At 37.3% G+C, this 26,096-nt stretch overlaps 1 protein-coding gene across 4 annotated transcripts in view; it reads right to left on the bottom strand.

Annotated features, from left to right (window-relative positions):
• The window catches only part of DENND1A (DENN domain containing 1A), a 4,751,104-nt gene that overhangs the window by 653,070 nt on the left and 4,071,938 nt on the right, over positions 1-26,096 (bottom strand). For all 4 annotated transcript variants that reach the window (XM_044058260.1, XM_044058262.1, XM_044058261.1 and 1 more), the window contains exon 17: positions 19,165-19,236. In XM_044058260.1, the coding sequence (XP_043914195.1) occupies positions 19,165-19,236 (72 nt within the window). The remainder of the gene's footprint in view (positions 1-19,164; positions 19,237-26,096) is intronic.

The raw sequence follows: 26,096 nt of genomic DNA, 5'->3' as shown, positions 1-26,096 counted from the left end.
CGGTCTCGGAGTTGGTATATTTAAGTAGCTGGGGGTGTGGGAAGTGCAGGGGACTTGCCCCCCTGCCTACACCCTTTAGGTTTTTTTTTTTATGTCGGCATTCGAAAATTTTATAGTTCGATCATTTCAGTTTGGTATTTTGTGATTCGAACTATTAAATTTTTGAAATGCTGATATAGATCCTATATATGTACACACATATAAATATGTATATGTGTGTGTGTGTGTGTGTGTGTGTGTGTGTGTGTGTTTGCAAGACCCTTTGCTGGTATGTGTTAATATGACAGACAAAGTTAGAAAACCACAGCCACTTGTGTTTGAGCAGAATATTGCAGAGAACTCGAGAATATTTGAACAGGAGTACGATATTTTTATACAAACAGCTTATGCAGATAGAGATGCATGCACAAGGGCAATTATTTTGCTGAATCTAGCAGGACCTGAGGCTATAGAAAGAGAGCAATCATTTGTAAATGGACCAGCAGTGTATGAAGGTGAAGGCGCAGACCGCCATATTGTTGTGCTAGTTGAATCCTGAGAAGATCCAGAGTGTTTAAAGCGTAAGTTCAGAGAAATGTGCAACCCCCAGACGAACATTACATTAGAGGGGCATTTGTTTTACACAAGAAATCAGAAGCCAGGAGAAACATTTGCAGCTTATATAACTGACTTAAGGAATAAGGCCAAAACGTGTCATTTGGTGACTTGAAAGATGAGCTGATAAAGGATAGACTTGAATGTGGTATTAATAGTGCTGCTGTGAGGAAGATTTTGCTTCATGACAGTGATTTGACATTCAGCAAGGCAATAGAGATTTGTCAGATCCATGAGGTGACAGAAAGGCACACGAACATGCTTACAAATGACAAAAGCATGGTTTCAGTAAGCTCCACAGCAAACGTAGACAGTATGCAACACGTGGCAAGCAGAAACAGGCCTAAGCAAAGAGCAACCATTGGAATTTCAGAGAAAGTGCCAAGTATTCCAGAAAGTTCCAGGAACAGTGCAAGCTCCACTATCATTTCAGTGCCATACAAGCACGAGTCAGCAAAACCAAAGTCTAACTATATTGTTAACTGCTGAAACTGTGGTGCAAATCATGAATCTAGCATATGGTCAGCAGTGCCATAAGTGTAAAAAATGGAACCACATTCAAAAGTTTAGCAAATCAACAAAGCCTCACACGGTTGTAAAGAAAGGTCGTACAAGAAAACAAGTTTCTAGTAGAGACAAACCAATCAGCTTTCTACATAGATGGTGTATCGGTGCTGGGAGAAAGAGTCGAAGCAGTAAACTTATTAACAAAAAGTGAAGTGTTATGCACAGCTCAGATAAATGAGAAATCCACAGAGCTCAAAGTAGACACTAGATCAATGTCCAATGCTATATCAGCAGATACATTTGCAAAAGTAAGAACCAATGCACCACTCAATGTAACCAGCAGTGTGAGACTTGTTGCGTATGCAGGTGAAGAAATTCAAACCAAAGGTTCAGTAATACTTCCATGTTATTTGGCTGAGAACTGTTACAACTTATTATTCTATGTAGTCCGACAACCAGTGCAATCTTTATTAGGTGTCAAAGATAGTTTGAGAATGAATCTGCTTTCTTTTGCTAAAGAAGTTCATCATGTGAGTGCAGTTCCAAGTTCAAGTTTTGCAGAAGCCATTTTCTCAGGGTATGCTGATATTTTGAATGATAAGTTGGGAAAGTTTCCAGTTGTGTATTCTATGAAATTAGACTTCAAAGTCACTCCAACAGTCAGTCCAGCAAGAAGAGTTCTGATAGCTATGCAAGATAAAGTCAAACAGAGTTGGACAAGAAGGTGGTTTGAAATTGATCTGCTACCAAACTTAACCTCAACAGCTGTTATCACTAAGCTTAATCGTCATTTTTCGGTTCACGGTAGTCCTCACAAGCTTTACTCTGAAACGGTACTCAATTTGCTGGCCAGTTGTTTCAGAAATTTGCGAGAGAATGAGACTTTGTACATGTCACTAGTAGTCCTAAATATCCTCAGTCCAATGGTCTAGCTGAACATGCAGTACAGAGTGCAAAACAATTACTTGAAAAGAAAGCGTGACAATACTGATGTATTATTGAATTTACTTAATCTCAGAAACAGACCCCATGATGATATTCTTGGCTTACTTGCTGAAAGACTACTTTCCAGACAAAGTAAAACTATGCTACTTATTTCATCAAGTTTGTTGAAGCCTAACTCTAAGAACAATAAAACCATCATGGCTCAATTGTTGAAGAAGCGTAATATCCAGAAATCTAGTTATGACAGATCGAGCAGATTTCTTCATTTGTTGAGGGAAGGAGAGACGGTATGAATCCAGTTAACGAAAGGTTTTGATCAAATAGGACAGATAGGCATCTGTGCTGAGCCGAGATCTTATTGGGTAAGTTCCGAGGGTGTAGAGTATAGGAGGAATCGTAGACATCATCTTCCTGTACCAGAATCATCACCATTGCAATCACAACATTGTATCTGTGATGTAGACTCTAAATCAAAGACTTTGTTTCCAGACCAGTGTATGTTCAAAATTCTGATTCTGTTCCAGAGAGTATTTCGAACATTCCACAGGTCAACCATTTTGCAGATACTGTTCCAGTTGTTAAAACTGATTCTCAATTTTATGTCACACGACATGAACAAGTTTCTAAACCTAGTGTGAAATACACAGCAACGTGGACTTGATTGTACACAGATGTGTACTTAGTATTGTGTAATGCAGGTCTCTACATTATTTGTGATTTCTGCATACTAAATATCTCATGACAAATTGAATTATCTATTTCTCAGAGAGGGAGGATGTAGATCAGAGTGTAACGTGTGTGTGCTATGTCTTTAAGAAGAGTGTGAGGCTGTGCGTGCACATATAAATTCCATACATGTGCAATCCCTAGTGCCTGTTTGAAGATGCAGTCAGTGTGTAAGCATATATGATCACAGCAGTTAGTTTGTACATGTTACTTAGTCATAGTCAAATATGTTTTACAGTAATGTGTTTGTATACAATAAAGTTGCTTAAAAAGAACTCATGAAGGCTCATTTATTCGTGTAGCAACACGAAAGCAACATCCTCCATAGTAATGAGCTCTTGCATACCTGGACAGTTTTATTAGAAATTATAAGGGTTGGTGTATAATGGACCATTGGACCTGTAAAGCCCACTGAATGATTCTCATATGAAAATGAGCTGTTGGTATTAATGCGACTGCAGCAGCCATCGATCCCAAACTCTTAAAATCAATTTGGCTGGAGAGAGATGATGAAAAAGAACCTGAATGACATGTAATCTTAGCACAAGAATTCTGTTCCGTGGTAAGAACACCTGAAGATTCAGTGTATCTAGGTGAGCCCCTATAAACTCCAAGACTTCTACTGCTTGAAGTTTGGATTTTGCAAGATTTATGGTGATAACTAAGAGAATGAGTCAACTGAAGAAAAAAGTCTCTGGCTATTATCAACAGATGCTTGGTTGATGCGGTGTGAAGCCAATCATCTAAATAAGGAAACACCCTGAATCCCAGCAGTCTTAGATGAGTTGCAACCACTGCCATGCATTTGCTGAACACCTTGGGGGCTGTGGTGAGACCAAAGAGCAGTGATCTGAACTGATAATGACTAGCTCCCAGATGGAAGTGAATTATTCTTTGGAATTGTCTTCATTTTTATGCGATAGTACGAATCCTTCAGATCTATAGACCACATCCAGTCACCTTTCTGGAGCAATGGTAGAATGGACTGAACCATGACCATCCGGAATTTGGAGTTCTTTACACATTTGTTTAGATAACAGAGATCTATGATAGTTCTCAGTTCTCCCTGTTTTCATTGCTACTAAAAAGAACCTCGAGTAAAAACCAGATCCTTTCTGGTCTGGTGGGACCTTTTGGATGACTCTTTGTCTAGTAGCTTTTGAATTTCCAGAGATGCTTGCTCCCCCTGACTGGGTGGAACACATTGGGGAGACTTTTCCTTATCTCTGGTAGATTTTGCAAAAAGGGGATAAAATATGCTCTGGATATGATTCTTTGCACCCATGTATCTTTTGTGATGGCTGCCCAGGCTTCCGGGTGCAAAGACAAGCATCACCCGACTGTCTCCAGAGAAGAGCAGTCGGGCAACCTTTCAGAAACACTGGAAGGGTCTGTCCAAGAAAGAATCTCGAGACCCTTAATTTTCTGGACCTCCTCTGCCACTTGGATGGCGTCTTCCACTATTATAATTATTTCCCCCTACCTCTGGGGAAAAATCTGTGTGTGAATTTTGAAAAGGCCCTTGAGATTTCCAAAACCACATTTTCTAACCATAGTAAGTAAACTGAGCCAGGTAATTCGGCAATCATACAGCAAAGGTCACTGATGCATATACTCACTTTCCATGTATGTCCAAAGCTCTAGACTTTCTGCTAGGGGGATGGAGAGATGAGATCTGTTCAGCTAGCTCCTTTTTCATGGCTGCCGCAACAACCATGGCATCTACAACGAATCCCCCCCCCCTTTTTTTTTTTAGAGTTACAGTGAGGATCTTATTCGGGTATTTAGGGATGGCCTTTATGGAATCCAGCTCCTTCCATGCCCATTGGGAGACAAGGCTGACAAGGTCATCTGCTGGGGGGAAGTAACCCAAGATGTAGACAAGCCAGACCCAAAAGCTTCCAGGAACGCCAATGCCTCCTGTAAAGGGTTTTGGGAAGACCATCCACCTTTCTGGCACAGAATTTCTAAAATGTCTCCAAATGAGACGTCTTCTGGTAAAGATCTGGGGGACCCTTCTCCTTCATCAAAATCAGTGTCCTCTGTCAATGATTCCGGAGGGGAATCAAAATGCCTCCTTTTGCACAGTTTCTTCTGAGGAAAGTCTTCAGTGGGATACTCTGGAGAAGTGTCGGAAGAAAGGGAAGCCCCTGTACAGGGACTGTCTGGAAGCTCTTACAGGTTGGTTGTTCCTCTGGACTCAGATGATAAGGCTTAGCAGTCAGATCCAGAGGAGGGATGGGAATAGGATATAAAGAGGGGAAAGTCAAAGGATCCCTAGGATGGGAGAAAACCCTTTACACTACCTCGAAGGCAGAAGGTCCAGGAGGTGTGGAAAATCAACCTCCCCAGAGCTGAAGCCCTCGGATCAGCTAACTCTACACTTGCTCTGGGTTACACCCCCAAGGAGGAAATCAGACCTGAGCTGTCCAACTCTGAGGGGAAGTGACAGCTCCAAAACCCTTGCAGTTGAAGTCATCCCCCTGGACCCAACACTGCCATTTTGGTTCCGAGACTTGTTCTTCTCTGAATGACTTGGAGCCAAACAAATCAGGGAGAGAGTCGGGGTTGACAAAGGTAACATTCTCAAATCACACGCCTCGAATCTTGGGATCTTTGGATCAGAGAAGGAGTCACTAAAGATCATGAAAGTTGCAGACTCATGCATCCGATGGGGGACAGAGCCTGAAGGACCCCCAGCTGGATCTGAGCTCTAAGAAACTTTCTCATCATCTTATCCACATGATATTCAGAAAGACTCCAGTAAGATCTGATGGAGGAGGATGTTGAGGGAGGATGAGAAGTGTTTTTGGAAGTCTCCTGTAAGAAAGGTGACCTTGATATGAGAGAAACCGGCTCCGGAGAGAAGCGCAGAGAATGGAACCAAGGAAACCTGCTTGGGTGGGCAAGAGGATCCGATGAAGTCAGATCTGAAAGTTTCTTAGGTAGTAGGATCTGATAAGGTCAGATTGGAGATCTTTTTCATTTTTGATGGCAGCTCCGAACTCAAAATGGAAGAGGAGATGGATAGGGGAGCATTTCTTAGACTTCCTGGTCTCTGAACTCTTCTGACTTCTCGAGGGGGTTTGAGTCCCTGAACTAGAAGGAACTGCAGATGAAGAAGCAGGCAACATACCTTCCAAAAATAAGATTGTTACACTTATCATCACTTACAACCCTAGTGTTAAAACCTGCACAGATTTCAAAGGAAATCTGAAGGTAAGCAGGGCCTAAACAATACATGTATTCCCTGTAGGCATCAGAATTGGGTATCTTATGCCAACAGGAAGTGTGGAGCTGCAGTGGTGCAGTGGTTAGCCTTGTTGCCTCACTGCAAGAGGTTCTCCTGTTCGATTCTCGGCTGGAGCGCCTTCTGTGTGGAGTCTGCATGTCCTCCCCGCAGTCGAGTGATGTTAAAGCATGCAGGTAGGTGCGAACGTGAATGGGCATGCCTTCTTTGAAGGTCGGGCTGGCAACTCAGCACCGTAAAAATTCACTGCCAATCATGAGCGGACCGGAGTTCTGCTGTGGCGACCCCTAACCGGGAAAATCTGAAAGTCTTTACATGCCAACAGGAAGTGCATTTCTTGAAACTGGTAGGTTTGTCCTCCATACTGAAAAAATATGCTACACACACAGAACAAAATTTAGGAGAAACAAAAAGTAAGTTATTACTATTTTATGTGTGTGTGTGTGTGTGTGTGTGTGTGTGTGTGTGTGTGTGTGTGTGTGTATATGTATATATATATATATATATATATATATATATATATATATATAAATATATATGTGTGTGTGTGTGTGTATTTTTTTTTTTTTTTTTTTGTGAAAGGAGAAAATAGCAGCAATGGTATGAAAAATTACCTCAAGAGAGGTAAGAAAAGAGAAAGGCTAACAGCAATGGCAGGATAGAATCTACACTAGTAGCAGAAAAGAGCTAAACTAATTTTATGCTAAATGATAGACAGAAAGGTAAAGAAAAAGTAAGTTTAGTAATAATACAGCAAAAAATATATAACTAACAACTAACTAATAACTCCCAACTCGACAGCATGAAATTCTGACCAACCGCTAGTGCGGCAAACAAGATATGAGGTAAAGCAGTGATCAGGGGCACTGTGGGTACAGGGAGGAGCTCGAGCATCAGCTCCTAAACTGCAAAAAAGTGGCCAAGTCGGATCTGAGGATTGGATCCAAACCATTCATAGAGGAACGAATGAAAATAACATCAGATTATAACAGTCAGCAATCAGCTAATTTTAGTAATGTGTCTACAAGAAGAGAAGTCAGTAAGTTAATAAGCTACATAAGAGACAATTTCACAGCATGAAATAAGGCAAATTAATCACAGTAGTTCAACTGGGTTGTGACAAAAAAGCCACTGAAATTTATACCAACTACTGCAAGGATTAAGAGGTTCATACTTTTCAACTATCCAGATTTTCACAGAATGTCCAGATTTTTGCCTCATATTTTTGGTCAGTTTCCCATGATATTTGTGGTTTTCTGGCAAATAACTTGAGGATTGAATTCAATAAAGAATGAGAGACTTCTGAGTTTCAGATTTCATACCATTTAGAAAATGCATGTTAACGCAACACTTATTCTAGCAACTTTATAAGTTTATAAGAGCACTATTTAACACTTATCCCTATTTCTGGGCCTTTGCCTCCCCCCACATTTTTTGGCTTTGTCCATATTTCTTGTGCTAAGAGGTTAAAAGGTTGCTTTATCTGTTGTAGACTATATTCTTTTGTTGGATACTTAATATGATAAAAACTGTTTTTCGCAGATATGCAACAGGGCAAGACTCATGAAATGTAATGCTTGTAAGGCCCTGCCCCTGCAGAAGCTGGCCAATCAAAATGCAGTTAATACCCCACAAAAACTGGACAATTAAAATGAAGCATTTCATTTCTTCACTGGAACCCTAACAAGCCCAGGTAGTGGTCATAGAGAAACCTGGACCCATACAGTTGTACTTTCCAGCTTTTGGTGAAAGTAAACTTACAGTAAATGCTCAAATAAATCACTGTTGTAGAAGCCTAAACTATATGGGATGTTCTCTCAAGGATCGGACCATTAGCACATCTTTCTTCACCCCCTAGCCACTGTGCATCTCAAGGAGAGTGGTATAACGTCAGTGGCTAGGCTGCCAAAACTTTAGAGTTTTCTGGTCAGAAGAGGGAGGCTAGATCCCTGTCATATCAGAACAGAAATAAGAAAAATCTCACACTCTAGCATAAAACAGCAAAAATAGGGGTACGCAAGAAGAGTGCATCTACTGCAACAGTGATCTATTTGAACATCTACTGTCATGGTTACTAACCCAGCTGTACCATGTTCCTCATTAGATCACATTTACAGTAGCTGTGTGACATGACTAACTGAGCTTTTAAAGAGAGCAAGAAGGAGGATCAGAATCTAGGAACTCCTGATTAATATTCCTAGCAAAGCCTGCAATGGACTTAGAGAAGGAATCTAGTTTGTAGTGCCTCTAGTGTATGTCCAGAGACTACTACTTTCCAAAAAGCCACAGAAGTAGCCAAAGCCCTGGTAGAATGGGCCCTGATTTTGCCTCAAAGTGTCCTGTTATGGTGAGAATAACGAAAAGCAAAAGCTGAGACAGCCATTTACAAATAGTCCATTTTCACATGGATTATCCATTTTTCTTACCATCACAGGAAATAAACAATTGATCAGAAGTCCTGAAGCTTTTTGTCTTGTCATCACAGTATCTAAGTTGCCTGTGGACATTCAGTTTGTATAACAGTTTTCTCCCTCATTTTAAGATTCTGGAAAGAAAAGAGGGAGATGAATTGCCTGACTCAATGTAAACTCTAAAACAACCTTAAGCATAAGAAATGATTTGTTCCAAGAGTTACCCTATCCTCGTGAAAAATGAGATCACGATGACTACTATAACAGCTTGTAACTCAGACACTCTTCTTGCAGAAATTACAGCATTAACATTGTTTTCCAAGAACTTCAAATCAGCCTTGTGAGCAGGTTCAAAAGGAAACTGTAAAATTTAACACTACAAAATTAAGATCCCACAAAGAAGCCACTTGCTTTCTTGGAGGATGGATGTGTAAAACCCTCTTCGTAAACTGGGGCAGAAAGAGTGGGAACTACAGGCATACAAAGATGGCCAAAAATTGAATCTCAACAGGAGAGTAAGAAAGGCCACAACTCACGCAAATGCTGTAGAACCAAGAGAGACCAGAGTCGTAAATGGATTCTGGTTCTTGTCTTGACACCAACTAGGAAATCTTTTCCACCTACCTATATATGATTTTCTAGTAGCAGGTTTCTTTGCTTCCTTTACTACCTGCTGCATGTTCTAAGAAAAAAGGGTGGCTGAAGAGTATTAAAGTTTCAACACCCAGGCAGTCAGTTGAACATGATGAAGGTTGGGGTGTATCAAATAACCCCTGTCCTGTATATGCAAGGAGTCCTGAAGCACAGTTTTTTTTTAACTGTCTGTTGCGCTTGGAGGCAAAAACACCAAGTGGAGGAGTTCTCCACAAATGGATCAATTCATGGAAGACCCTCAAGAGCGACTTTCATTCGTGAGCGCCTGTCTTGGTCCTGTTCAGCTTGTCTGCAATAGTGTTTTGTTCTGATGGAATCTACGCAGCCCAGACAGACAGATTGCGCTGATCTGCAAGTTCCCAGGCTACCACTGACAGTTTACACAGAGGGCAGGACCTGGTTCCCCTCTGATTTAGTATAACACCATTGTGGTGTTGTCTGTGATTACTAGCAGAAGGCCTGGAGTCCAAAGTTGGCTAAGAAATTTGAGAGTATTTATTATAGTCATCAATTCTTTGACATTTATGTGCTTTCATTTTTCTTGCTTGTTCCAAAGGCTCTGGATTTTTGCTCCCTTGGACAGAGCTCCCCAAGCAAAGGTTGATGCTTCTGCAGTTACAGACTGAGTAGGGGCTGGAGGGGAAAACAGGAGATCTGTGTTAAGAGACCAGTGATTCACCCAACAGTGTAACTCTATTTTAACAAACCCTAACATTGGAATCTGAAACGAAACTGGGTGCTGCTGTTGGGTTCATACTAGTTTAACAAACCACTGAATTTTCCTCATGTGAAACTGGCCAAAGGAATCATGAGAATACTGGACGTCATAAAGCCTATAATTCTGAGACATTCCCTGGCAGATGCCAAAGTCTAGTGGCAACCATCAGGAACTGCTCCTTGTAAGAATCCACTTTGTCCTAAGGATGAAAAAGCATCATTATGGATGTGTCTGGTAGATATCCCAGAAACACTATACTGTGAGAGGGAATGACAGAAGATTTATATATGTTCATCTGAAAACTAAGGTTGAGAAAAAGTTTTGTTTTTATTTTTCACCCAAGCCAGAGACTCTTGACAACTTTTGAAAGAATCTGCAGAAATAAATATGGGGAAATGTGAATGCCCTGCAAAAAGCAACAAGCTATTTCAGGAGACAGGCACATTGTAAATGCTCTTGAAGTTATAGACAAGCCAAAGGGCAAAGTAGAAAACTGAAAATGCAAATCAGACACAGAAAAAAATGTAATAATAATCTGAAATCTTAGAATTGGGATGCAATGATAAAAAAATCTTTTAAATCTATAGTTACTAGAAAAAAGCAGGTAGAATGAGAAGTAAAACAGACTGCAGAGAGACAGCAGTTTGAACTTTGGGATTTTTATATGACGATTTAGAAAAAGGTTTAGGGTAGGTCTCCAGATTATTTTTTTCTTTCGCAACAGAAAGGTTCTTGAGTAAAACTCTCTCCCTCTTTTGACTTGGAGGAACAGGTTCTATAACCCCCAAGACGGCTTCTGATCTACGAAAGAAGGAACATGGAGCTTTGACTGAATGGCTAAAGATGAACCCTTTGAAAAGGAGGAAAGGAATTCCACTGCCAGCTGCAGACTTTTTGAATGATTCTCAGAACCCAAGTGAATGTGTCTGGTGCCACAGTAGGAAGTGAAGACCTAGACTTTGGGAAAGGTTTACAAGGTAGCCTGGGTAGGGAGGGGAGCACATGAAGGTGCATGCAGTCATTCTGTTTTCTTAGACTGCTCTTTGTTTTCAGAATACCCGCCTTTCTCCTTTGGAACTCCCTGCCATTGCTTTTTTTTTAATTTTGTTTGCCTGACCCTTGCTGAGAACTCTTATTCTGAAAAAAGAACCTCAACTGGAAGGAAAGTCGGCTCCCTACTGAAATGTTGACACTCAAAATGCCAAGTGCCAAAAGGCCAAAAAAAAAAAAGAACGAAAACACAGGAGAAGATCAAATGTCAAAAATCGCTCTTCTCCTTAAAACATTTTATATGAGCAAGCCTCCCTGCATCTCCCAATATGGGGGTCAAGCCCCCCCTGCACATCCCACCCCACTTCCGAACTTATATATACCAACGTTGAGATCACTATACCTCAGAGAAAATAGAATATTCTGAGAAATGACACATCAGACTTAGTATATGCAAGTCTGATCTTTTAGCCATTCAGTCTCTGTGTTTCACAGATGCAAGCAAGACCTTTACCCAATAAGTGCAGCAGAACAGCTGCAGTGGAGGTGTCTACCTCCTGGTACTTAGTGGATTCCTGAAGAGTAGCACCAGAAAGACTGACAGAAGGTGATGTGCAGTCCTAGGAACAACAGATGGACATAGCGTAATCACCTATCAGCAGCTATGTCAGAGGCAAAGCCAAAGCCAAGACAGAAGCCTTCTGAATAACTCTTTTCTTCTTGTAGCTCAGGGAGGGGAGCAACTGAGTTTCTAGGACCTAGGTCCTTGCCCTTAACACAAAAGGTGTCTGGTAAGTGGCTAGCCAAGCTTTGAAGAGTTGGTATTACCTACTGACAGAAAATGTAATTTCTCAGATAAGGTTCTGTAGTGACAGCCACCAAATACACCAGCTCCAGTCCCTAACAACACTTTTAAAGGTTACAGTTGTCTGCACAAAAAAAAGATAAATTAGAATCCCTACAGGGAATCAGGACCATTTGCCTATCAAAAAAGGTATTTGACAAATAGATAACAAAATCTTGAAGAATCAGTCTTACCTATGGACAGAAAAATTACATTATGAGGTAAAAGTTTTTATTAACAACCATCAAACTCACTAGCCTCAGTCCTAAACAACATTTTTGACAGAAAAGCAACAAGTTTTCTCACAAAAAATAAATAAATAAATAAATAACAGAATCTCCACAGGGACCCAGAACCAAATGTCTACCAAAAAAGGTGACTGACAAGAGAGTAGTGTAGCTTCGGAGAGTCAGTGAAATAACTACAGAATAAATTAGCTTTGAAGGAAAAAAAAATAATAACAAGAAAAGTGTACCAACTCACAACGAACAACAATGTCCAATCCAGTAACAATAAAGGCTCTCCTCCGTTAACAGGCACAATTCCACCAGGCTACTTCTCCAAAAGTAATGGTAATCCAAAAAACAGAAAATGCTGGATAATATTTAGTATTTTATTGTATAAACACACAAATCAAACAACCTGATTAAGCGCTTTCATCTCCTGCACGGAGACTTCATCAGAATCAGTTTGAAACAGTAAATTCTCCATTTAAATACAATCAGTTAATTGATCAATTGTATTCAATTACTACTTTATTGGCTGGTGTTTCTAAAGTGTTTATAAGACATATAAATTTATGGTAATACACAAGAAAAAAGCAGTAAATAATTAATTACATTCTGGTGATATGATGTTTTGTGTTTAAAATTTTTTTAAAAAAATTAAAAATATATAATTGTTAGTTTCCACTAAAAATATTATATATATATATATATATATATATATATATATATATATATATATATATATATATATATATATATATATAACATGTTAATGTTAAAACATGTTAATAATAAAATTCAGCTTATATAAAATATAAATATAAATAGTTTGATACATAGTATTTATATGTTTTTATGTTAATAAGTAATATGGGATGGTGTTCTGTCAAGGGGTTGTACAACTTATAACTAAAAATGTCTTTTTCGGTCTTCTGCAAGTAATTTGAGGGCTGGGCTAATGGAAATATGGTCATTCAAACCATATATACCACATACATCTAACCTTAACTGCCAAATCATCTCTCTAAATTCCAGTTTGGTTTCCCAGTCACCACCTCTATCTGGCAAAACAACTTCTTCCACAACCCAAAATTTAAAATCAGCTTCTTCACAATTCTGTGTATGCCTAAATAAAGCATTATTGTCATTCTTTTTGGTAATATCCCGTATATGCTCATATATTCGTGTTCTTAAATTACGTTCTGTTTTACCAATATAATATTTAAAACATTTCTTGCAATAACAAATGTATACAACCCCTTTTGTGTAACAACTATAATATTTATTTCCTTTTAGTGTCACATTAATATTGGGCAAATCCAAATCTTTAGTTCCCGCTATAAATGGACATTGTGCACATCTACCACATTTAAATGTGCCATATTTGGTACTGGCACCACCTGTACATGCATTCATATTTTTCTTTTTCTCAAAAATATTTTTGAGATTCCTATTTCTTCTAAAGCTGTATCTGAGTGGCTGTTGAAATACATCTACTCTCGTAGGTATTTTACTAAATAAATCCCATGTATCATTAATACATTTCTTTACCCAACCCATGCCATTAAAATATGTTAATACTAAATAGGGCAGCTGGTCATCTTTACCACTGTTATCATTGTTCTTTTTCCATGTTTATACTTCCACCGTTGGTAAGTAAGGGTTTATAGGTAGTCCCCCATTTTTCATATACAAATTTTTTAATGGGTAAGATAATATTATCAGGATACCCCCTTTCTTTAAACACTTTATGAATGATTTCCATTTCTTCATTAAGATCACCTCTGTCTGATGTCATCCTTGCTGCCCTAATCATTTGTCCTTTAACTATGTTCTTTTTGGAATGGCATGGGTGGTCACTTAAAAAGTGTAAATACGAATTAGAATGACAATCTTTTCTATAGATCCTAGACTTATATTTTCTATTAACATGATCTTTTTTAAGTTTTACATCAAGATAATGAATTTCCTCTGCATCCTGTTCTGATGTAAACTTTAAAAATTCTGTAGTATTATTGATATAATTCATAAAGTTAATAATCTCCTGTTCTGGTCCATCCCACAGGATAAAAATATCATCCAAAAATCTATAATAATCAGTAATGTATTGATAGAACACAGAATTAAAAATATATTGTCTTCCCAGTACAGCATAATAATATTAGCATAAATGGGTGCACAGGCGGAGCCCATAGCAACGCCGTCTAATTGATGGTACAATTCCCCTTGAAAATAAATATAGTTGTACTTCAACACCAATTCCATATTCTCTAAAACCACTTTGAATTCATCTTGTGTTAAAATCTGCATTTCTACTACCATTTTTTCAAACCAATCCAGGCCAATATTGTGTGGAATTACAGAAAATAAATCTATAACATCCACAGTAAGAAAAATTGTATCATCTTTATATATGTTGGACCCTATTTTGGTGAGAAAATCCCAAGAGTCTATTAAAATATGAGAATGATTTTTATAAAATGCTTTTAGTTTGGAATCTACATAAATAGCCAAAGGTTGCGTTTTCGAACCCTGTGAAGATACACTCGGTCTTAAAGGGGGGTTCTCCACATCTTTATGTATCTTTGGTATTCCAAAAATCACTGGTATCACAGGTTTCATGACCTTCAAAAAGTTATATAAGTTCACATCAATTAAATCTTGAAGCAAATTATCCTCAAGAACAAGGTCTATTTTTCTATAGGAAATATTTACCTCATTCCTAGATACCCTCATATACCTATTGTCTTTATCTAGTATGTCAAACATTCTTTTTGTATAATCCCATGTGTCCATTAAGACAACCCTCCCACCCTTGTCGGGTTTCATAATACGCAAATTGTCATTGTTGCTTAACTCGTATAACAATACATTTTCTTCTTTAGTAAGATTTTGTTCAAGGATTTTTTTGTTTTTTGCATCCTTCTCTAATTAACCCTGTGACACATCTTTCAAAATTTAGTATGTCACTTTGTAAAGGGGGGTTGTAGGTACTAACATTTCTGAGAGTGTCTACATTACTTTTATTCACGCTCTCCTTAAAAATGTGACGTAAATTCAATTTCCTATTAAATAGTTTTATATCTAAAAGAATATCTTCGATACCAGGTCTCTTTACGGGTACGAAGGTAAAACCTTTTATGAAAAGGTTAAAATATTCCTGATTAACCTCTACATCCGTGTAACTGTAAATAAAAAAAACATTCTGTGTATGAATAACCACTTTGGAAGCCATTTTACAGTCTGCAGCCACTATTTCAAGTTCATCAGTTGTATCTAAAGTAGTGGACACTGTGATAACATTTACTATCTCCTCTCCCTGAACCCCACTCTTTTCTGTGGGGGTACATATTGATTTCTCGTGACAGCTGCATATGAGGTCTGTTGTTCTGGATTTCATATCCTCTTGGACCTCCTCGGTCCCTGTTCCCCTAAAGGGATAGTTCTGTTAGAATTGCCATATTCCCCCAAATGCTGTTCGTATATGGGGTTATTTTCACCATCAAAACTAACATTGTCTATAATACCAAACTGTGTATCTTCTCTATAGTTGTGATATCCCCCATTCCTAAAACTGCTATGTCCTTTATATCTTTTATTCTCTATATAATATGCAGTTCCCTGCCTATAATCAATCAAATCTCTCTCTAATTTTTGTGTCTTCCTAAAATGACTCTTGTTAGTAACATTGTCAACTTCTTGCAAGGTTTTAAAATAAACATTTTTGTACTCAGTTATAGAAAACAACAAATCAGCATTAATATCACCATTAAGTCTGTCTATATCATTTTTACAGTCTACCATCAATTCTTCATTATTCTTAATCATAGCTTTAAGGATAGCCAGTCCACAATCATTAAGTATATTTACAATAGTTTTAAAAAATTCCGAATCATGATTTGTATTATTCGGAAACTTGTTAAGTCTAAGCCCTTTAGGTATTATCTTATTTTCTATACATTTATTTAAATACCAATTGTCAAGGGCCAACGTTTTATACTTAGTTAAACGTTGTTTAAGAATCTTAAATTTGTCCTTATATGTAGTATTTTCGTTTTGCTTTGGTCCATCTCTGGAAACAAAAGTACCAAAAAAGTTATCAAGCCACTTGGTAAATCCATGTTCGTGTATTGTTGCCAATAGTCCGTTTTAGATTTATTTTCCATTCTATTGACAGAATTGGTGCCCGCACAAGCCACATGCTCACAATTATGGCGATTCAGTTCAGTGTTACCGCCAGTACAACTGTTTTCCTTATCGGCGTCTGACGTCACAGTTTCTGGTTCACTTGTGCGCCTTGGTGAACTCTGCGCACAGGGAATCTCGTTTGTAGAAAAAACTCCATTATTGCTGGTTTGAGAATAACTTTGTATAACTTTAATGAGTTCGCTAAGAAGTGAACTGTTATCCATCTTCCACGGGGACTCCTCGGTACCGGATAAGACACAAAAGCCAACTAGTAACAAGAAAAGTGTACCAACTCACAACGAACAACAATGTCCAATCCAGTAACAATAAAGGCTCTCCTCTGTTAACAGGCACAATTCCACCAGGCTACTTCTCCAAAAGTAATGGTAATCCAAAAAATGGAAAACGCTGGATAATATTTAGTATTTTATTGTATAAACACACAAATCAAACAACCTGATTAAGCGCTTTCATCTCCTGCACGGAGACTTCATCAGAATCAGTTTGAAACAGTAAATTCTCCATTTAAATACAATCAGTTAATTGATCAATTGTATTCGATTACTACTTTATTGGCTGGCGTTTCTAAAGTGTTTATAAGACATATAAATTGATGGTAATACACAAGAAAAAAGCAGTAAATAATTAATTACATTCTGGTGATATGATGGAAAAAAAATAATGGCAACCCTTAAAACAAGCCCCAGACCCTAGCTACATATGCTGACAAAAAGTTAAACTTTTTCTCAAAAAAATTAAATATTTGAAACGCATTACTTCCCACATGGAACCATGACCAGAAAAAAATATTAGATCAGAGTTAAAATTCTTACTGACAAGCAGTAAAATACCAGTTCTAAAATTTCTCTATAAAAATGATGAAGTGGGAAGTATTACCCAACAAGATATTTATCTGCCCAATCTTGGTAAAGTGCCAGCTGAGCATTGATTATGTCAACTCACAGGGAACAGCACATTTTGACAGCAGGAATATTCTAAAGTTTTGATGCCCTACCCACTGACTGTACTGCTCTACTTGAGTTGTGCAGTGGCAGGGGTTCAAAGCTGTGGAAGCTGGTCATTTGGTCTGATCCTTGGTAGGTTGTCCCATATAGCTTAGGCTACTGCAACTGTGATCTAATGATGAACATTCACTGCAAACCCAGTCCTAGGAAGCTGATGAAGTCCCTGTAATGTACTGAATCAGCAGGAAACCAGATGGAAAAGGGCTTTATAGTCTTCTCCTCCTCCTTTGTAGTCTTGTCTTCAGAGTAGCCTAGTACTAAAGAGCAGTGAACTGAGCAAGCCTCCTGGTGTTTAAAGTCTGTAAGCTTTCACTCTTGCAAAGGTAGCCAATCAAAATGCAACCAATGCCCCCCCCCCAACAGAAACTGGCCAATCAAAGCCTATATATTTCAATTTCTTATACCCTAAAAACGCCAGTGCATGAATTTCTTTACTGACATAATTTTGTTTTTCAGTTTCTTAATACTCTTCCCACAGAGTCACTGAGTGTTTTTCTCTTCATTTGGCATCTTAACAGGACCTCTGAAAGCAATGCCAATGTTCTTCAGAAATGAATTTCTATGATCTTTGCTAACTGTAACCTAACTGTCTTTTGTTGTCTATTTACATTTTCTTCAATACAAAATAAGTGAAGAGTAGGGCTTTGTTGAATGCTCAAAGCTGTAGTCCCTAAAAGTTTCATACCCTTTGGGTGTGAAAATTGTCATTCTATTATAGCAGCTGTATCTATTCATCTGTATCTGAAAACTGTTACTTTGAAGAGATAGTATGGCAAATGACGGCTAGATGTACTTTTTCATACTGTTTAATTTTTCGTCAGTTTCATGGAAAAAAGCAGCACTTCACTGTGAAAATAATGAAATTCAGGTGTTACAAAATGATTTATCCAAGAAGTTGTTAGAAAAAGAAATTTGAGCTGTTATATGTTCTTTATAGGACTCTGCTGACCTTAGAAAAGCACAAATCTGGAGGCAAAATTGTGGCCGTGACTAACAGTGAAAACTACAGGCAGGGGTATGACTAGCATATAAGAGTTGAACGGAAAATGGTGGGACCTTTATAATATGTGACAGGGATCTGAAAGGGAATGATGGTTTCTGGGCAATAAATCATAGCTAACTGATATTATAGAAAAAAATATCCTGGAATAAGATTAGCTGCACTGCAGAGTGAAGTTCCTTAAATGTAATGAGGAATCAGTAACAGAAGATAAAGGACTGAAGACCAAAAATCTGTCTGCACTACATAGATAGTCCTCAAACATACCATGCCTTATTTATCTTCAATTACTTTCATAGCTCAAATCAAACCAATTCGTGTTGTCAACTAATAAGGTCCAAAGGCATATCTAAAGTAACAGATGTATTTTCAAATCAGTCCCTTGAAATGTGTAAAGGAGTGTAGCACCTCAACCAAAGCTAATAATGCATATTAAATGAACACAAAGGATCAGAATTCCTCAGCAAAAAAGAATTGGTAGGAATAAAAGCTTTAATATCTGCACCCATACTATACAGAGTAATCAAAACAATATGTCAGGTGGCTAGATTACCATTACAAAAAGGAAAAGTCTTCTGGGTGGTAAGAAGATGAAATACTTCTGGCTTTAGGACTACCAAGAATTCACACAACAGATCACTTTCGTAAATAGTGGCAACATAGGAAAATTTTTGTGACAGAGCACTCTTTCAGATATTCCTAGTGTTCCTGGGTTGCAAATGCTGGGAAGGAAATATAGTGCAGCAAAACAACATGAGAATAAATTTAGGTAACTGCCCTACGTATGGACTGAACACAGCTAAAATGTACCTGGAAGGAAAGAAAGTAGGACAGAACTCTCAAAAGGAAAAAAAACAGTGGCAGCAACTGGAAGTCTGTATAAATATATGAGAGGGCTCAAAACCACTAAAAAACTCCATGTGCATGAGCAGAATGAAAATAAACTATGTTTAATCTTTGTAACAGGAACTTTTATGAAGCTCTAGGATTTAACAAACCATGAGTATATGTTTAGCAAATAATAAATAACAAAATGCTTAACAAACAAAATTACTCAAATAATAAAACCATTAACAGTTACTTACAAATTTATACACAGTCTTCATAGCAGGATTAGCTTTGGTTCTTACTGTATGGATAATAGCTCCACTCCCCTTCTGCAAAACATAACCAAGAAATAAGCAGAAATATTAGCATAATATTCAGTTAAAAAAGGTTTTGTCAATAAAAAAAAATATCTGCAGTGGTACTTTGCCATAATAAGAAACATGCAGAAAGTGAGTGATATTTAATTCTAAAGAAATGGCTTACTCAATACAGAAATTCATATTCACATTATGATTTTTACCCTTGTCTGCTACAATAACTACTATAAATAACAAGACTTCCTGTACTGCACACCCAGAAAGCTAGCAGCAAAAAGCATGCACTACAACACATACAAATTAAAAAAAAAAAAATCTGTAAATTCTAATGAAGATGGTGCCACAGTCTTTATGAGATTCAAAGTATAAACATGAATTAGTACTGCCAAGCTCAAAATTCTGAATCACTAAACAAGTTAAAGTGAAAATTAGTCTAGGTACCATTTAAAAAATCTATGATCACATTTTCCTTTAGACATGACTACTTTAAGTTCCCTACGCACACCATTTAAAGCCACAAACAATGGGCAATACTTCACAAGGAAAATAATTTGAAACATTAAAACATAATTAGTCTTTCATTTCTGTCACTTACTATAATATACTGATTTATCAACGAGCATTCATCTGATTTTTGTGGGACTGCAAATGACTAAAGGTGAGGAAATGCCATTCTATGATGATTACACAAAACATGTCAGAAATCAGACCTATGTCCCCAAGCTACATAGATAGCTTGTAATAGTTAATAAAAAGAGGGGCTTCACATTGTTTACTTGACTAAGGCAATTTATGTATTGTCATGTGATTTCTAGAACTGGGTCTTCCTGTTTTTCACAAAGCTTAGTAGTATATTTTGCAGGTCTCCTAATGAGTTATCAAGTATGAACTCATCACAAATGGTAAAATATTGAAAAAATATTGAAATAATGTTTTTTAATAATAATAATAATAAAAAAAAAAAAAAAAAAAAAATTGGCCCTGGATGTAGTGAGAGACTGCAGCCCACACTCCCCATAACATAGACAACAATACTTCAGATCATACAACGAAGGAGAAAGAGGAAATTTTCCACTTACCACACAGTTCTGTTTTGAAAGTTACCAGGAGGAATGAGTTTACACGTGATAAATTAGGTTTCCCATTCTGCATTATGATTCATAACAGAACATCACCATATTTGAGCCAAACAACGTTACATTAGTTTCAGTAACTAACACCTGCACTGTTCCAGACAGATGATCAATAAACCTCTGAATGCCTGATCTGGGGGACGAAAACTATTATAAAATAAAAATGGCAAAATATGGCTTTCGGTTGTTGACCAAGTAAGGAAAAATGTGATTCTGATACAGTTTTCTAATGATAAATCTCACACAAGTTTTACTAGTACTGAAATGTTAGTACAAGTTATACAAATGTACCTCTAAAGGGAAACCATGTATAATGACAGCAATGTCACGGAAAGGTAAAGAAATACCACTTGAGTTCATGAACCACCTTTCATCTCCCATCTACTTGTGGTGGAACACCAGTAGCACAATCCAGTGTCACGTTAAATATCAGAAATGCTAATGTACAAAGATAACCATAACAGGCCTTACTGGTACAAAATCAGTAATGCCACCACGAAGAACAACTTGCTTGCAGAAAAAGTAGGTGCTTAATGTCACTAACTCAGCCATAACAATCTAGTAAATTTAATTAAAATCTGTTAAACTAGACAAACCTTGTAAACCCCCTATCAACTCACTTGACAAAAGTGTGTGCTGTCACCAAGAAACATGTCTTAAAAATCTAATAGCAGTGTTTAGGCATTAAACTGACATACTGTCCAATTTTCTAGGTACAGACATTCTCTGACTTGTTAAAGCAATCCAGTCTTCCACAGAAAACATTCTGAGCAATATTCATACCTGCAAGTTACTTTAAGTATGTAGCTGGTACAATTAGTCTTTCTTCAATTCCTGCAATCTTTTTCACTTAAAAGGTATCATATGCTCCATTTTGTTATTGTTTTTACTTTATTTACGTATGTTTTAAATGCTGGGATGACTAGTTTGGTTTCTGTTCATTTTCAGCAGGGGCCAGGTGAGAAAAGGAACAAGAAACAGTGCAGAGATGCGGGTAGAGTAAAAGAGCAGGCAGACCCTGACTGGCGAAGGTTGTTGGGGTGGGGCATGTTCGGCAGATGCTAATTGGTTAGTAGTACAGTACCAGCATTCAGAAATGTATGCCGATAATACAGTTGCTGACTGGGCTGAAGCACCTCAGCACTTCGTGTTGCTATTTCACTGAAGCAAGCTTAAAGTTTCATTTGCAGAAAGTGTTTCACTACAGTTTTTAAAGAAGAAAGAGCTCAAGTACGAGAAGAACTTTTTTGTTTTTTTCCCCTGAGGGGGCCAAGCCCCCTGAACCCCTAAACTTGTACATACCACCTCCACAGATGCACAAACTTAAACAGGAGAAAAATCTCCAAAATCAGTAGAATCACTGTTGGCAGACACAAATCACACCAGCAGTGATTTCTCATAGAAAACAGCATTCATTTTTGCTTTCAACAACACTGTTTAGTGACCATTATTATCCTTAGAAACTAACAAGATCATTAACTGTACAAGACACAGGGCAAATATATTAGAAACAGTAACAGTCAGTCTACTAAAATTAGCTAACTAAACCACTGCTAAGGATGCAACCTAAAAATACAACTACTAACATTCATGTCATTAACATTTTACCATATGTGACTTCTACTTTTTTAATTAAATGTGATTCTTCTATTTGGATACTCCACCAAAAAAAAAAAAAAAAAAAAATATATATATATATATATATATATATATATATATATATATATATATATATATATATATATATATATATACATACATATATACATACACACACACACACACACACACACACACACACACATATATATGAGGGTGGCCTAATGGTTAAGGTGCTTGCCTTACAAACACAAGGTGCAGGGTTTGAGTCTCACAAGGGATAACTGGCTAGGCTTAAAATGGCTCGCAAGGGCAGTTAGCTTAGTACTAATCTATGAACCTATGATTGAGCTATTTCTCCTTCCCTCTCTCTCTCTCTCTCTCTATATATATATATATATATATGCACATACATACATACATACATATATATATATATATATATATATATATATACATATATATATATAGAGAGAGAGATTCTGAAATTAGCCTAAAGTCCAGTGGATCAGTATTAAAAACATCAATGGCAAAAGATAGAAGAAAAAGAAGAAACTCTGATGTTCATGCTAAAGGCTGCACTTTGGATTATGCAAAAGAAATCTACTGTTTCTTGCAGGGGGACACAAGTCCCACTGTTCCCTCCACTAATTATATACACTAACTCCAAGACTGCATTACCCCCATGGAAGAGGCATATTTCCCAATATCAGGGACTGCTGAGCTCCCACACCTGTTGACCATCTATTTTGTCAAAGTGTGTTGCAAAACAGACATCAACATTTGGGAGATAGATATACAGATATGTGTGTGTGTGTATAGTTGTGTATAGATATAGATATTGATATGTATGTATGCACACAGACACATGCGCACACAAAAAAAATAAGAAAATGGAACTTATCATACCCTTTGAACAGAAAAGAATGCAGGAAATGAATGAAGATGAAGTTGTACTAACCACATATTCAAAGTAACTTGTGGGGAGCACTAATATATACTGCTTAGAAAGTCTAACTCTAAGCAAACTATTAGGGGTGATAGTGGAGGATAATATTACATTTGATCTGCATATACAAAATTGCATAAGAAAAACTCATCAAAACTATGGATGCTTTACACAGCCAAAAACTTTCTCACCAATGCAACTAAAACTACACTCGCCACTATTTATCGCCTCTCCACAGTTCTTTATGGTGCTCCCATCCTTACTAACCTCCAGATTTCACAAAAATTGAACAATGCTGTAATAAAGTTGCTAAAATTGCAGCATATACTCCCTTTCAGAACCCACCACAGTAATGCACTCAAAAGCCTAATTTGGTTAGAAGTGCCACATCAACTAAGATATACACATCTTCTTATCACCTGCAAAATTATCCAGCATCCACCTGCCTGTCTAGCACTAAAAAAAGCATTCTACACAACTATGTTAACAGTCGGTCATTGCAATCCTGTGACCAAAAACTCCTGTCTGTCTACAAACCTAGTAAATCTGCTGGGCATTGTTTGCACTTGTACAAGGTTGCTAAGGCTTGGAACTCCTTACCTGTATCCATTAGGTCTATATCCTCCTATCCATGTTTCAAAACCACTCTGAAAGACTTCCTAGCTAAAATTTGGCTCTGTTCTTGCTCAAAACCAGGATAAACTGTATCCCTAAATTTGAACAAGTACCTTTTCATTCCTTATACCTCCGTAATCTCCCTTCTTCACTTACTTCCTTATTGCTATCTAATTCTCTTCCCTGACTTTCTCTCTAAATATACCATAAGCTGTTCCCTCACTTCATATGCTAATAACTATTTGTATTAGACAAATCTACTTTTAATTTCTCTACAAACTGTCTAAAATTTCACTAAATTTATTTATTTATTGACATTTGGTGACCGGGAAAGTCTGACTGGGTCAGAAACCCATTTTCAGTGGAGGCCCAGGGAGAAAGGCTCCAAACAGTGTATTATAATATACAATATTAAATGATTGTCATATATCTTGTACTCATTCTTAACCAATGTTTTTATATTGCTTCTAATTTGTTATAACTATTTAAACTGCAGATGCTTTTGTTTTATGTTTGAAGATTGTAAAATTATTGATCTTAAAATGTTTTCTAATACTTTGGAGCTTTTATTCCCAGCCTACACTGAAAATGGGCTTCTACCCAGTCGGATTTTCCTGGTAATCAAATGTCAAAATAAATAAGCACAGAGCACTTATGGACACCTCAAGACAAGGACAGATACTCAAACTAGTACCAGGGACCACTCTCTGAGATCTGTCCATCAGAAAGGCAGAAAGCCATACCAAAATCTGCTTATCATGTCCACAAGTGATGGAGTAGGGCCTCATGATTCACAGAATTAAACCGCACTGAAAGATTAAATATGACCAAGAAAGAACAGAATTTTTGATCTCATCCTCAAAAATCATCAGTGTCTCAGTGCTGTGGCACTTCCTGATCCAGAGTGAAAGGGATCAACCAAACCAAAAGAATCAGCAGCCTCCTCATCTAACTCTGACTTTGCTGCTATTCTGTCCTGATCAACACAGACAAGGTTTTTCTACTACCAGAAGTGTCTTTGGGCTTTTGCCTGCAGAAATTAATTTTGCTGGCTTTTGTAAATGCTAGTAACAAATAAAAATTTGCTGGATCTGTTGTGAGCATTACTGTTGTGAGCATTGCTTTTCTTGGAACTCACCACAAGTCTGCCTTTGCTGCATGTGCCTTTAGTTAAGCACCTTCTGTTTCTGGATTCCCTTTTTGGGTGATCTTAGAGCCCTTAATGTTGCTTTCCAATTAAGTGGCAGTATCATTGTGTAGCACACTGAATTTGTGGTATCAAAGTTTCTGAATATCTTCTAATCAAATAATCCAAGCCACCTCCTCTTTTTCTAGATGCTTCTGCAGTCATACTGAGTGACATTATCACCGAGTGCATCTTAATGTCTTGCAGTTTTAGCAGGTGTTATCACAGCATTGAAACTGACTGCTTTCTGAGCTGCCAAGGATTAGTGTACAGGTTGAAAAAATCTTGCAAGCAGTCTAATGGCTGGGAATTTTTCAGGTGCTAACTCGGTTTTGCAGTTTCAGTGTTGTTTGTGCACCTCTAGACAATATCATCATTCCTAAATTTTTTACTAAAAAATGGATCTTTATTGATATGACACCAACATCTTTGTTCTACAGTACTGCTACCACTAATCTAATCATGCTAGTGTGCATTCCCAGAAGACCGGACTTCTCTTTCAGAAACAGCTGCAAAATTTCTTGAAACTAACAGCTGCTGTTGTTCAAGCATTTATTTGGTTAACACAATGGCATTTGAAGATTTATATTTAACTTTTCTACTTGTTAAAGTCAAACAAAAATTAACAGCTATTATGTTTCTTGTTAACTGGGTGCAGTTTAGTCTGCTGAATGTTATTTTTGTCATCAGACTATAAACTGATTTGTTTTTAAATTGAACATCAGTTTCATAAGTGTGCACAGTTTGCCAAATTTGGTAATGATAAAGGGAAATTTTTTTTTATGGGATATGCTTTTGGTTAAGGCAAGTCAGTGTGTGCATGGGTGTGTTAATATTGAACCTTTCAGATACACCAAAAGTTTCAGCATTAGGACTTGGGAGTGTGTGTGTAAGCATTTGCACATTAGGGTTAGGGTAAGCGGATCGTTTTAGTGTTATGCATGTGTTTGTTGCATACTGTGTGGGTAGTGTCATTTGTAATAGTACTGTTACAACAAAGGTTTTTTGTAAGGTAAAGTAATATGCAGGGTTAGGATTAAGATTAACACACCAGTTTCACCTCTCCTATTGTAACTTACTCATGTCGTGAACAGTATGGAAAATGTATTTATTATCTTAGTGTACTGAAGACTGAAATTTTCATTTTGGTTTAATATACCTAAGACTTTTCAGATAACCCTGGGCCTAACCCCAACCCCTCACATTACTTTACCAGTACCACTATTCAGACAAATTAGGTCTGGTGGTCTTGTTTAAGTAAAGTGAGGTTTCCTTTTGTGATTGGCTTAATTCCCAGCTTTTTTTATTTTTTTCACTTAAGCAAATTTTTACTTGATGATATCATTTTAATAAGTGCTGGCAATTCTTCAATTCTAAATTTGCTAATATA

This window comes from Protopterus annectens, chromosome 16.part0 (assembly GCF_019279795.1).
Source record: "Protopterus annectens isolate FY-2018-M chromosome 16.part0, PAN1.0, whole genome shotgun sequence".
Taxonomy (NCBI): Eukaryota; Metazoa; Chordata; order Ceratodontiformes; family Protopteridae; genus Protopterus; species Protopterus annectens.
Note: the sequence above shows the minus strand (reverse complement) of the source record. Positions and strands in the feature narration are given on the sequence as shown.